Consider the following 12794-nt stretch of genomic DNA (forward strand, 5'->3'; position numbering starts at 1 on the left):
TTTCTCATATTACATAAACCCTATCATATGTAGTTTCTTTTCTGACATATTCAGTATAACTAGTACATCATTTATCTCAAGGCAAGGCTTTGGTTGTTTAGTGGGGTTAGGGAACATAGCCCATAATTATGATCCTTGGATGGGTTCTAAAGAACCATTAGGATTTCACAAGCTAAGTTCCCACTAAGGGGGCGGGGGAATAATGACAACTAGTTGAGTTGTTAGTGTCAACAATAGCAGTTCAAAGAAGATTTGTGTAAAATCTAAGAAACCATACAAAGCAAAAATGAACATACCTGTATTCGAGTCGGAAGTATTGTGGTAACGAAGTGTTAAACACCTGTTCCTTTTTCATTGATATTTCTCAACACAAAACTTTATTTTAAACAGGCTATAATGGTACAGAAGGCAAAGATCCTAAAGATGGTAAAAATATTTTAGGCACTTATTAGTTTTAGGATCTGATTTGTGTGTATTAGTGTTTTTTTTTTTGTTCAATATGATTTAATGACTTCATTGAGTTCGAGGATAATTCATGATTAACAGCCAAGAAAGTATTTATTAATAGGAGCTAGGAGTTAGTATCACCTGTATCAAAGTAAAATAGGCTTTTGGTAATACCAGTTAATAGGTTTGTTAATGATATTAGATCAATTTTGTGACCCAAAACATGATTTAAAGGATTGCAATCACAAGTTCCATCAATAAATTAGTCTGATACGACTGACAATCGCACAGTAGAGGAGATAACTCCACTTGATCAAGTATTTGATCAATTTTGCAACCCAAACAGATTTTAAAGGATGGCGATCATTAGTAAGTTGAATCAGTAAATTAGCATGGTATGAAATCGCGCAATAGAGGAGATAACTTCACTGGTTTAGGAATTTTCAATGCGGTCGAACAAGATTACAAAGATTATTAGAGAATATAGGTCTGACAGTACTGGATATCTTTGACAACAATATCGTCTTCTTCTCTTTTTTTTAATAGACAATTTGTAGGCTTAGATTTTGCACTCTTTCTTATTTTCAATGAAGAATTAGTTGTAGTTAACCGTAGTGTAAAAATCTGTTACATCACAATCCACTGGCATCTACACCAATTATTATAGAAATTACACTTTATTTACTAGCAGAGCACCTGCATTTTATTGCACATTATATCACATCTTTTTAGATTAGAGAAAAGCGATGAATTTAGTGATCATGTTAAATGCTCATACTCACCAGATATGAAAAAACCTGACTGAATATTGAACTTCTCCAGACATGAAAAAGCTGATTTAACATTGAACTTCTAAAATAATGGGGGGGGCTTAGTGGGTAAGACGCTGGCTCGCTAGCCTGTAGGTCGGGTGTTCGATCCCTGCAATGGCCGAGAAAGTTCATTCAGGTTTTCCGGCGAAGTTTCCCCTTTTTAGTGATGCAGGATGGAGGGTCTGGCAAGGACAGCTGTCTAGTTGTTCAGATGGGACGGAAAACCGAGGTCCCGTGTATACATTGGTGTGCACGTAAAAGATCCCTTTGCAGTTGGAATTCGATATAAGAGTAGGCCGTAGCTCCGCTGCCCGGGCAAAATTCCCCTCATAGCACACTGTATGGCGTATGCCCATCTTCATTAGCCCAGGTTAAGAGCAGAACAGTAGGATGTTAAACCCCATTTCATTTCATTTCTAAAATAGTGATGATTTGTGATAAATTCTGACATTTTCTCAAAAGTATTTCATATATACATGAGTTTGTGAATGGTAGCTGTATTGATTATATTTATTGACGGTTTATTTTCATGGTTTCAATCAGCCAATTAATTTACCTATGTCAAGTTGAAACATTTGAAAATTAAATTCTTTAGAATTTCAAAATCGGACCTTTTCCTCTTTAAAATTTGAAAATTAAGTGAGGTGAAATAAGACAATATTACTGATTTTATCAGCATTTCAATCACTTCTTATAAATCAAATTAGGCTATTTACATGTTTATGAAAAGTCAACAACAACTAGCTTATTGATAATCAACTCATCTGAAATCAAACTCCCCATTGATCAATGATTTCCCTCTCACTGTTTTTATAAGATTAGACTTCATTTCCTTGAGACATGCTTGATTGACTAGAAACATATAGTTGTATTGTCTTTTTCTACTGGATAAAAGTCCAACAACAGTCAATGGAACAGACAACAATATGATTTCAGTTTATTAAAAATGAGCAGGCACTTGGTAGGAATTCCAGCACTATTTAAAGACGATTATGATTACTGTTGAGTCAATGATGAAAGTTAAATGCAGTTATGACACTAATACCCAAACAGGATGGGCATCTAGGGTAATCATAAAATTGCTATGGTCGTGAGGGAAAATTGTTGCAGACTGCTGTTAAAAAGATATCATAGAATAACCTTGTTCACAACCTTTATAAACTGGTCACCAGTTAATCAACATGCATGCCTCCATTGACACCACTTGTACACGTATTACTAAAAGATAGATATATTGATGCTGCAGAATCAAAAGGTTGTATACAGATTTTGCTAATGCATAACAGTTTAGATTCATGCTATTGTACAAAAGCTCTGTTTCTGAAGAGTCAATTTTGTAAATTATGACAGATATGGCAACGTATTCAATAACCTATATTTAGGACTACAGTAGGTGCTTATAATTTATGCATCTTTTATTTTTTGATAAGAGAAAATGCAAACTTTACAAATATACATTCTGTTTTTGCTGAAAATATTTTGTTATTGAAAAAGTGCCTTTGAGCACTAAAGATGCTATTGGAAACATGATAATTCACTCTGGTATATGGTACTTGCATGTGTGACAGAAGCAGGATTGATTCTATATAGAAATCACTAATCAGTAAATCAACATACTATTACATCAGAGAAAATATAACTACACGAGTCCTATATTAAGATAATCAATATGAAACCTGCCACTATGAATACTACTATGGCCTTTCTGTGCCGACTTTGACAATACGATTTAAAGAAACTTCAATTAGTTATTACAGGATTTCTGTGAAAAATTCCAAACTTGGCGGCTATTATGGATAATCATTCTATATCTAACTATGTGGACACTATAATACATATACCATACTTTATTTAGAGTTAAAGACAATCAGACTATAGCACTTCATCTTTTGATGGGACAGGGATGACTGCAAAATAAATTTTGTCAAGGTCCCAGAGTTTTTTTTTTAATTATCTGTGTCTGGTTTTAAATCTGAAAGTACTGTTGATGATTTCCAATAATTACCAAATTTTATTATATTATAACTTATGGATTGATATTGTTTGAACTTTGTGATGGTGTTCATTTCCCTTTAAGATAAATTTATGCAATTCCATTATTAAATGTAAAGTAATGTAAGGTATAGAAAAGTGATAAAAATTTCAGATAACATATAAAGCCTAAAAGGAAAGCATTGTTGGAATATTTAATCTGAGGTTCTAATAAAACTATCTGTATTTTAGAACAAAGACCTATTCATGGAACTAAAGAGTATAGTGGTGGATTTTATAGTCCAGTCTTTTTTCGCACTTGAAAAAAATATTAATGCTATAACTTATAATTAATCTATTTTTGCTGGTGTAGAATATTTTCATAAAAAATATCAATGTTTTAACATAAAAGTAATCTATTTTTGCTGATGTAGAATATTGAAAAGGAAAATTTTCCCAGAACTAGATGATAATGAATGACTCAAATACGAATTTGGAAAGCTGCATCATGATTATATTTTCTAGCAATTGTCTGAATTTTTTATTTTTAGCACAATTGTTTTGAACTAAAATAAATCTATAATTGCAGATATGGAATAATTTTGGGGTGCAAAAATCAAAGAAAAAACCCCAAACAAAATCCAAGGATCAGAATAATTGTTATGGATAAATTTTTTCGGATAATATGGATTCAGTAATTTATGAGCTAAAATTCAGGAAATCTGCAAGAGGATGTAATTTGAAATCATTACTTGATGTCATGATAAATATAATTATGGAGTGAAAGTCAATCCGATTTAATTTAATTATTTTCAGGGGTTTATGATTTCGTGATCGTGAAAAGGGGGTTGGGTTTTGGAGGTTATTTTGGTTGAAATAATTACACAAATCTTGTTTGAAGCAGGCTGGTTGTAAATTTAGGAGAACTGTAAAACCCACATTAGCCATGGTTTATTTGCACGATCAATGACTGAAATAGTTTTTGATTTCTGTAACCGCCAAATTATTTAACTTGTCTAATCTTTGAATGGTATAAAATCGATATTAATGGATATTGGGTGATTTATAGATTTACCCTATCAATGCTGACATTAAATACTTTCTCATTAAAAGTAAACACGATACCTCATTTACCTTTTGTATTCATTCCAATATATTCCAGTTGATTGTCAAATAAAAAACGAAATTCATGTACGCTTATCGATATCATTTTCAAATAATGGTTATCACGTCGTTCAGCATATTTCTACAGCCATTACTTAGAACAAAAAAGCTCGCCTAAGCTTTAATTGAACAAAGAGATTTATTGTAGGAGAAAAATCAAGTGTGTGACGGAATTTTTTTATTTCCTGTGCAAGAATCAATATTTATCAATTAATGTCCGTGAATGAATGATAAGCTAATAATGACTGATATTTGTTGTTTATCGAGTAGAACAATTTACAAAAGAAAAGAGTGATTGATGGGCTGGATAACAATTTAGATTTTGATTGCTTTAATTATAAAATGTAGTATGGGGTTAAGGGACTCCATACAAATAACAGACACAGGGTATTAGATTTCCCAATGAGTTTACTTTTTGTAACGGGTGTGACCACTGAAGAGTAATTGTGCAAATACTTTAATTAAGTTCTGAGGAAGAGAGTACATATTTGCTCCATCAAAATCATATATTACAAAAGAGAAATTGGATGCACATTTTGAAATTGACCATTTTTCCCCTACCCTTTTAAAATCATAAATAGTATCATTGCCCCAAACCAATACAATTTTTAGTTCTTTGAGGTCGAGAGTGGCTGGGTGGGTGAATGGTTTTCTCCAGGTCGTGCAATTTCTTAACACTGATTGTTTTGTTGTTCATTCCCCAATTTCCAGAAACTTACATTAATGTTTTACATTTTATAAATGTGTTCTTTATCAAACAGGACAGTCTATATTAATTTCCTGATGTTAAGTAAAGTAGTGGAGACACATTTTATGGCAGTACATGTATATTAGTAGTGGAGCTACATTGTATAATTATTAACTTTTAGTATTGATCATTATAGTAATCTTTTCATTTTATCCATGCTACTTATTCATATTTCTGTATATATACTGCTATATGTTGTAATTTAATTATCGTTATTTAAATTATATATTAACATTAATATTAATATTTGATTTTCAGAGGAAAACAAGATTGCATACCAAACAATGCCAACTGTTTTGACGAAAGGGAGTGCTAATGACCGGTCACGTTATAATACTAATGAGCCTCTTTCAGGGGGTTATGTAGACCGGTATAAGCCCGATAGATATGCTGTCGGCAGGTATCAGGACAAGCTTTTGACGGCAGGCATTGGATATCAGAAAAATCATTACCGTTATCCTATACACTCTAACACGATACCCAATACCAATGATTATTATTATCCGGATAGAACCGTATACAACCGACCCCAGATACAGTATGGCCGTCATGATAATCAAAATGTTCGTTATGGCAACAGAAACCAGAATGTATACCTTGACAGAACTCGTGATCGAAACCGTTACACCAACCAGAACGTTGATAGAAACAGGCCGAGAATTCAATATGGTCGTCAACCAGCTTTAAGACCAGTTGTTACTCCTGCACCAACGCATGCACCAACTCGTGCTCCAACTCCTGCTGTCACCAAAGCCCCTGTGAATGATTATTATCGTAGATATCAACTCCAATACGGTCGAGATCGTAATGTTAAACCATTGCCCACTCCCAAGCCAACACCACTGTCTGATAATGGCAACCCACTGTATGGATCGGAGCTTGAAGGACCGGAAGAACATAAGGACATGGATCGTGTGACAACAGCTCCACACAGAAACCAGTTTAATGGTACAAATTTTCCCAACATTCCCCTGGGATCAAATGATCCTATTGCATGTCCCTTAAAGAGATTTCTTAGATTCCTGTAAATTATCAGTTTTGATTCTACCATATGTTGGATTCCTTTATATTTTACAGTAGATGAAAATTTAATCACATTTTTTAGAAATCAATTTCTTAGATATACATTTCAACACCTCAATCATTTATTGTTTCATTTGCAGGTTAAATTAATTTAAACTCCCAAATTATTTCCCTCTCATTTAGATACTTTTAATTGCTTGTCCACATTTACTAATATTTTCCTAGTTTTTCATTTCTTTAAATAATTTAGGTAATTTTGTATTTTTATTTTCTTTCCAGTGTTGCGACCTCCACCGCGGAGCAGCAAACCTAGTTTGGCTATCATTGATATGAAAGTGAAGGGTAATCATCAAGTGGATAGCCCCCCTTCTTAACATCAATTTAACTGATTCTTATTTCTTGGAACATTCTAACTTCACATGACTGTGTGGTTTTACCTACTTTTATTCATAATCATATGTTCCACACTTTTGTAAATATATAGAAATTGATAGTTCAGGGCCAAGAAAACTTTAATAAGAATCTAGAAATACCAGAGAACTGCACAAATTTCAGATCTGTGCCCAATCAGCTGCATATGTTTATTAAGTTATGTGGAATTTTATGTCCAGGAAGTAAGAACAGTTAAGATAACTTAGTTTGGGCTTGGCTACAATTTGATGTCCTATAGATCAGAATTGATAGCATTAGGATCATAATCCTCTGAATTCTTTTGTCTGGCTATAATTAGGGTTGAGTTCATTCTTTGAATTAGTTCTTGAGTATTTCTGATCTGACTTCCGATCTTTTTAATGTTGTGAGCCTGAAATAGCGTTAGGCATTTCCATTCTGTCAGTTCTTGTCTTCTGTTTCGACTAGTAAAATTCAGAATCTCAAACTGCCAACATTTAACTGTATTCCTCTCAATGCACTAGTTCAGTTTCAATATAGTACATACATGTTAGAAAATCCGAATTGTTATCACTTAAATGTAGTCATTTACAAAATTATAGCGACCATTTGTTTTCTGTTCAAACATGCAAAATGAGAAGTGGTATCAGGTGTTCTAGAAAATGGTAATCAAAGATCACATTCTGAGTTTATTCCACATCAAATTGTAGATTTATGCTGAACTTACTTTACATGATTCCGTTGCACTCTAATTTTTAAGTTGTTGGCCCCTGCATATGTTGTACCTTTCTTAATTCTAACACAAAATCACAAGAGTTTTACTGGATGCCTTCACAAATCTAGGATAACTGGTTGTAGGTTTATACAGAAATAAGATATATAGCTTCATGATCTTTAAAATGACACTTTTGATTCACCAACACCTTCACCAAAACTTGTCCTTCCTGCACTAGGAGGTTCCTCTGCAAATTACGGTTTCTTTTGTGTTAAAATACTTTTTAATGACCTGATGTCTTGTTCGAAAACTGTAGACTGAGATATGCTTTCTATACTTTATCAAAAAAAAAGGTTTCCCAGCACCTTTGGCTCACCCAAAAGTCAGATTTTCAAACCATCAAATTGCAAGTGCACAATGATATCTTTTATTTTGTCCATTTTAATTTCCCAGATAGTATTAGCTTTTTCATGTATCACTAATATTTCTGTAAGATTTCACACATTGCAGAGTTGGGAGGTGTAGGTGAAACAGGGATGTTCAGTGAAGTCTTTGGTCTGAATGTTATGCTATGAAGGGATAATAGTGGGATTCATTGGGTGTATGCATTAGCTGCAAACAATAAAAAATTGCATTCTGTAAGAAATGTTTTGAGGTAAAGCGGTTATTAGCATCTTTCAGCAGGTTGAGGCCATGTTATGATGAATGCTGTATATAAGCTGAACTACATGTAATGTCATCTAGAAGTCTCACGAACAATGAATATGTATATCTGCACTGCATGGCAACTATTTAACCTATGATTGTATCGCTAAACAACAACAAGCAATGATGGCAGAAAAATTATTTCCTTATTGCAGTCAGTTCAAGCACCAGCATCACACAAATGATGTACTTGCACGACATATGTTGGTGACACTGGGTTTCATTAGGTTTTTGGATTAAGAATGTAAACTTAATGAATGCATACTATTTCAATAATAATATTATAAAAATATGGCTGCCTTATGGAAATTGGGGCTATTGTGTTACGATTGGGGGTGGTGTGAATTTTATGAATGCATACTATTTCAGTAATCTTTTAAAAACTATGGCAGCTGTATGAAAATTGGGGCTATCATATTAAAGATGAGGGTGTATTTTTACTGTAAGGGAGGTTACCAGTACCCTACATGACCTCCATGTATAAGTTATTTTCTAATGATAGTTGTAGTCCTTCTTGACAATATACATTTCAAAATCGTGATTCATTCTGAAATTGAAAATGCTTAAATTCGAGTTTAAAACTAAGACATTAGGGCAGATGTTGGCTCAACATTTGGTTAATGTAGCTTTTTTGTGAGTTCAAGGCCGTATTAATGTATATTTGTATTACTATGTCATTCAAGAAAAAAGTTGATCAAATTTACTCTGAAAATAATTTAAAATTGCAAAAAGCTCATATGTCTTCATGGAGCAATAAACATATTTTTCTGCAAGCATCTAGAAAAAGTGATATATTGTAGGTGTTGATATACACAATTGTGTATAAGTTTCTAGACTGCATCCATCAAAACAACAACTGTAAGACTAAAGATGCATGATCAATCATTTTAATGACCTAAACGTGTTTTTAAGTTTGAATAATAAACCAAACGTAATCCTAGATTTTTGGGCAGCTGAAGGTAAGACTCTTGTTCAAATTTCTTTTTGTTTCAGACCGCGCCCTTACTCCCTGGCACCAAACATTGTTTTGTTGCATTTGGCATCATGCTCTTGTTTTGTTGGGAAATCTGTTTTTCTAAGTCTTCATCTGTTATTGTTCTGTTCTTTTATTTAAAGATATTTATATTCTGTTGTTTTCTCTTTAAACTCGCCTTTCAATCTCCAGCTTTTCCATAATTTCTTATTTAAATATGGAACCTTGGTCTCTTCTTGAGAATGGCACTTTTTCATGGCATGATTTAAAGAGTTCTTTCTTATGGTAAAACCCATTTTTGTGTATCAAAAATGGGTACCAAGACAGACTTTGTCTTTGATTGGCAACCAATTGCAAAAATAATTTATCTTTTATAAATTAAGAAGATTGATTAGAAATTTAAATTGACCGCCTACTGACAACTGTATCAACATATCTTTAAATTAAATGTTCATTTCACATGTTATATCATCTGTAGCAGATATATTTCTAACAAAATTTGCAATTGTTGTAGTAGTAAAAATTAGACAAATGTACATGCAGATTCTCGAGGGCTTGAGTGAAAACTTTTTTCTCAGTTGGAATCTGATTAAGCAAAACTGTCAAATAGTTAATGTATGAATAAGAATTCATCATTGTTTTTCATTTATTTTTATTTGTCAAACGTTTTCGACTTGAATTTTAAAGAAATATAATTTAAGCATGAAAAACAGAAACCTAGTTTCTCATGTCTTGAAAGAAAGTGTTTAAGGATGACAAATGTTTATTTTTAAAGTAAATTACTCAAATAATGGAAAGAAAACATACCAGGAGCTTACTGAATGTTTTATAAAGTTACTACAAAAGCAAATTTTGATAGAAAGCGTGGCAAATGACGATGGTGACAATTTAAATAAAGATAATATTTTGTTTAATGTTCATAAATCCATTAAACTTGAGAACCCTTTTATGTTATATTTTCACTTCTGTTACCAAGCATCACCACATACTCCCTTATTTCATATACAGTCCATGTGTTATTTTTCTGCATCACAGATTTTTGAAAGGATCAAAAATATTTACTGCAGATATTTCATGTTTAACTTTACTAATATATTTTCATATTTCACTTATCTTTTGGTTTTCATGTCCCATATTTTTAAGTTTTTATTAATCTTTAATTTCAGTTATTGTCGAATATCATCATCAATAAATGTTTCATAGTGTTAATTTATGTTTTTTTCATTGTTTTTATTTTGTGTTCTACATTGTGTTCAAGATCATGGGTGGTATTTGTTTTCCTTTGGTACACTGTTACAAAAGCATTTCATACATCACCTCATCTTTGAAGTCAAAGCCAGGGCATTTTTATGTTCCAATACCAGCAAGATTAAAAACTACCACAGTTTGGTTCAATTTTTACACAGATTCATAAATTTCACATTTATTACTTTGTTAGAAATAAAAATCTGATATAGATCAATTCCAGATTTTTTTCTCAAATGCATGCCTTAAAATAATTGTTTTGTCTTTGCGATATTGGTTCATTTCTACACTATTTAATAAACCATTCTCATGTGGCACCATTCTCATTAAAATACCCTAAAGTTCCAACTTTTTAAATAGCACATTAGTTAATTTTAGGATTATCCAAAATATTAGACCAATGGCTATGGAGTTACTTTTTAATTGAACACCAATTGCGCTTTGTCTTACACACAGTTAGCGAAGCGTTCAACCTAACGCACAGCGCTTCACAGTAATCTGTGTTGTATTGTCGATGTACAATTTCCCAAATTCCTGCATAACAAACTCGTCAACTTAAAGAATAACTGCATGACTATTTGTTTACATAAATATTTTATGTTATTTTAATTTCCGTGATAATTATTTTCCTAACATTGCTATTCAAATTTTGTTTTTATTTTCAGTTTTAGTAGAAATGTTTAATTATTATTATTTCCTTGTTTAACCTTTTTATTTGTATTTAGAGTCAAATTTGTTTTGTCTGATAAAAAACCCCAGACAACATTTAAATTAACCATGTTGGACTAATATAAATGACACCCAAGCAATTGTGCTTTCAGTATGCATTGTTAGACTAAAAATTTAACCAACAACAAAATGATGATTTTATTTCTTGAATTTAGTTGTTTTATTTTTGTTTTTCTGAATATTTCAACAAAACTCATCTTAAGAACTACTCCTAAGATTTCTATGTTAAACATATATCACAAGGCCTAGTTTTGTATATTCCTGAAAAAGAATTTCAGAATTCTTGTAACTTGGGTTCACTTGAAATTCTTTTATTGGTCTGTTTTATGAAAAGAATTCTCAGATTTCTAATATTTTTCTGAAAGTGTGTCCAATTTCCAGTTGGTCTTGATGAGTTTTGTTGGGAACATTGTAGTGACAAAACATCATACAGAATCAAAATTTGAAAAATTATATGGCCATTGGTAAAATTTTACTGGGTGAATGTATTTATTGCCTTTTTATTCCTGTACTCTTCTGATGTTTTGTCACCAAATATTTTATTTGATATTATAAGATTTTAGTAGTAGAGAGAGAATTTTAGTTTAGAATAGGCTACTAGTACAGGAAAAGGAAACATCATGATATAGAAATGATTGAAAATAGGAATAGAAAATTCAAAATGTCAATGCATCAACACTAAATTGCTCTGTGAAACCTAGCTAATTAGCAGTTGATAATCATGAATTAAAGTTTTAAAGTATATTTGGCGTCGGTGGTACCATATACCACTTGGATACATATTACTCATGTCATGCACCAGTCAATCTTTTCATTACATTTTCAGAACCATTTTTTACGTTCTTGTATATGTTCTTCTTTACTAATAAGAATCTGTATGAACATATGTATTTTTTGTTGATCAGTATCTGTTCAATGAAATTAGAATTTAGTTGAAATCTGGCCAAGCAGACTTGGGGTCATCTTTTTGTATGTGTCTTTTAGACTTCCATGTCTCAGGAACTAATCTCTGTATGTCTGTATGTTTCAGCTGTTTCTGGATGCAGTGTACGAAATGGTGGCTGTCAGCATGTCTGTGTAGATGGTTATAATGGCCGCTTCCATTGCCGTTGTCGAGAAGGAACAGTACTGGGTCGTGACGGAAAGAGTTGTGAAAGTATGGAATTTTTATGAATATTACATTAGCATTCACTTTGTCCATGTGGAGATAATATACTAAAGTTCTGATAAAACTGAGATTGACTAATTTAATACATATCCTTAAGGCAAAGTCACACCAATGGATTGATCATTTAAGACAAATCCTAGAAAAAGTCTTAAAGCATACGTTGTGTGTGTGTGTTGAGTGCAATGTCAGCTATTTTGATAAGAACAGATTGATCCAATGACTAAAAAACTCTGTAACGTAGGATAGATATAAAACCTGAAGCCCTTAGATAACTTTGTATTATTTTGATTTCTCATATTTTTCAGCCACCAATCCATGTAATGCTAATATTGGTTGTCAACATAAGTGTGTCAATGACCGAGGACGAGCTGTATGTCAGTGTTTTAAAGGATATCGTTTATCTAGGGACAGGAAATCTTGTGAAGGTTGGTCTTGACATTTTGGGGGCAATGACTGATGAATGTTCTAGGCTTTTCACATCAAAACTTTGCAAGTCGGTCAATTATTTACATATTCTGTTACCTTGGAATTAGCAAGATACTTTGCTAACAAAGTGGATACATTTTGGCATTAATCCAATTTATTTTATATATCTAAAATTGATTTTACACCCAACTGTAATTACTGTGTTTAGGTTAACTTCTTTGAAATTCTAATTTTATGGCATGTAAATTGACTGACAGGTAAGTTCTCTAGCTGGTCAG

At 32.2% G+C, this 12794-nt stretch overlaps 1 protein-coding gene across 16 annotated transcripts in view; it reads left to right on the forward strand.

The window, feature by feature from the left end:
- The window catches only part of LOC126827704 (multiple epidermal growth factor-like domains protein 6), a 196546-nt gene that overhangs the window by 140888 nt on the left and 42864 nt on the right, over nt 1-12794 (forward strand). For 10 of the 16 annotated variants that reach the window (XM_050557170.2, XM_050557174.2, XM_050557169.2 and 7 more), the window contains 5 exons: nt 391-426; nt 5401-6090; nt 6445-6507; nt 11953-12078; nt 12396-12515. In XM_050557170.2, the coding sequence (XP_050413127.2) occupies nt 391-426; nt 5401-6090; nt 6445-6507; nt 11953-12078; nt 12396-12515 (1035 nt within the window). The remainder of the gene's footprint in view (nt 1-390; nt 427-5400; nt 6091-6444; nt 6508-11952; nt 12079-12395; nt 12516-12794) is intronic. The other 6 variants (XM_050557182.2, XM_050557185.2, XM_050557184.2 and 3 more) reach the window with 4 other exon arrangements.

The sequence above is a fragment of the Patella vulgata genome, chromosome 7 (genome assembly GCF_932274485.2).
Source record: "Patella vulgata chromosome 7, xgPatVulg1.2, whole genome shotgun sequence".
Classification (NCBI taxonomy): Eukaryota; Metazoa; Mollusca; class Gastropoda; family Patellidae; genus Patella; species Patella vulgata.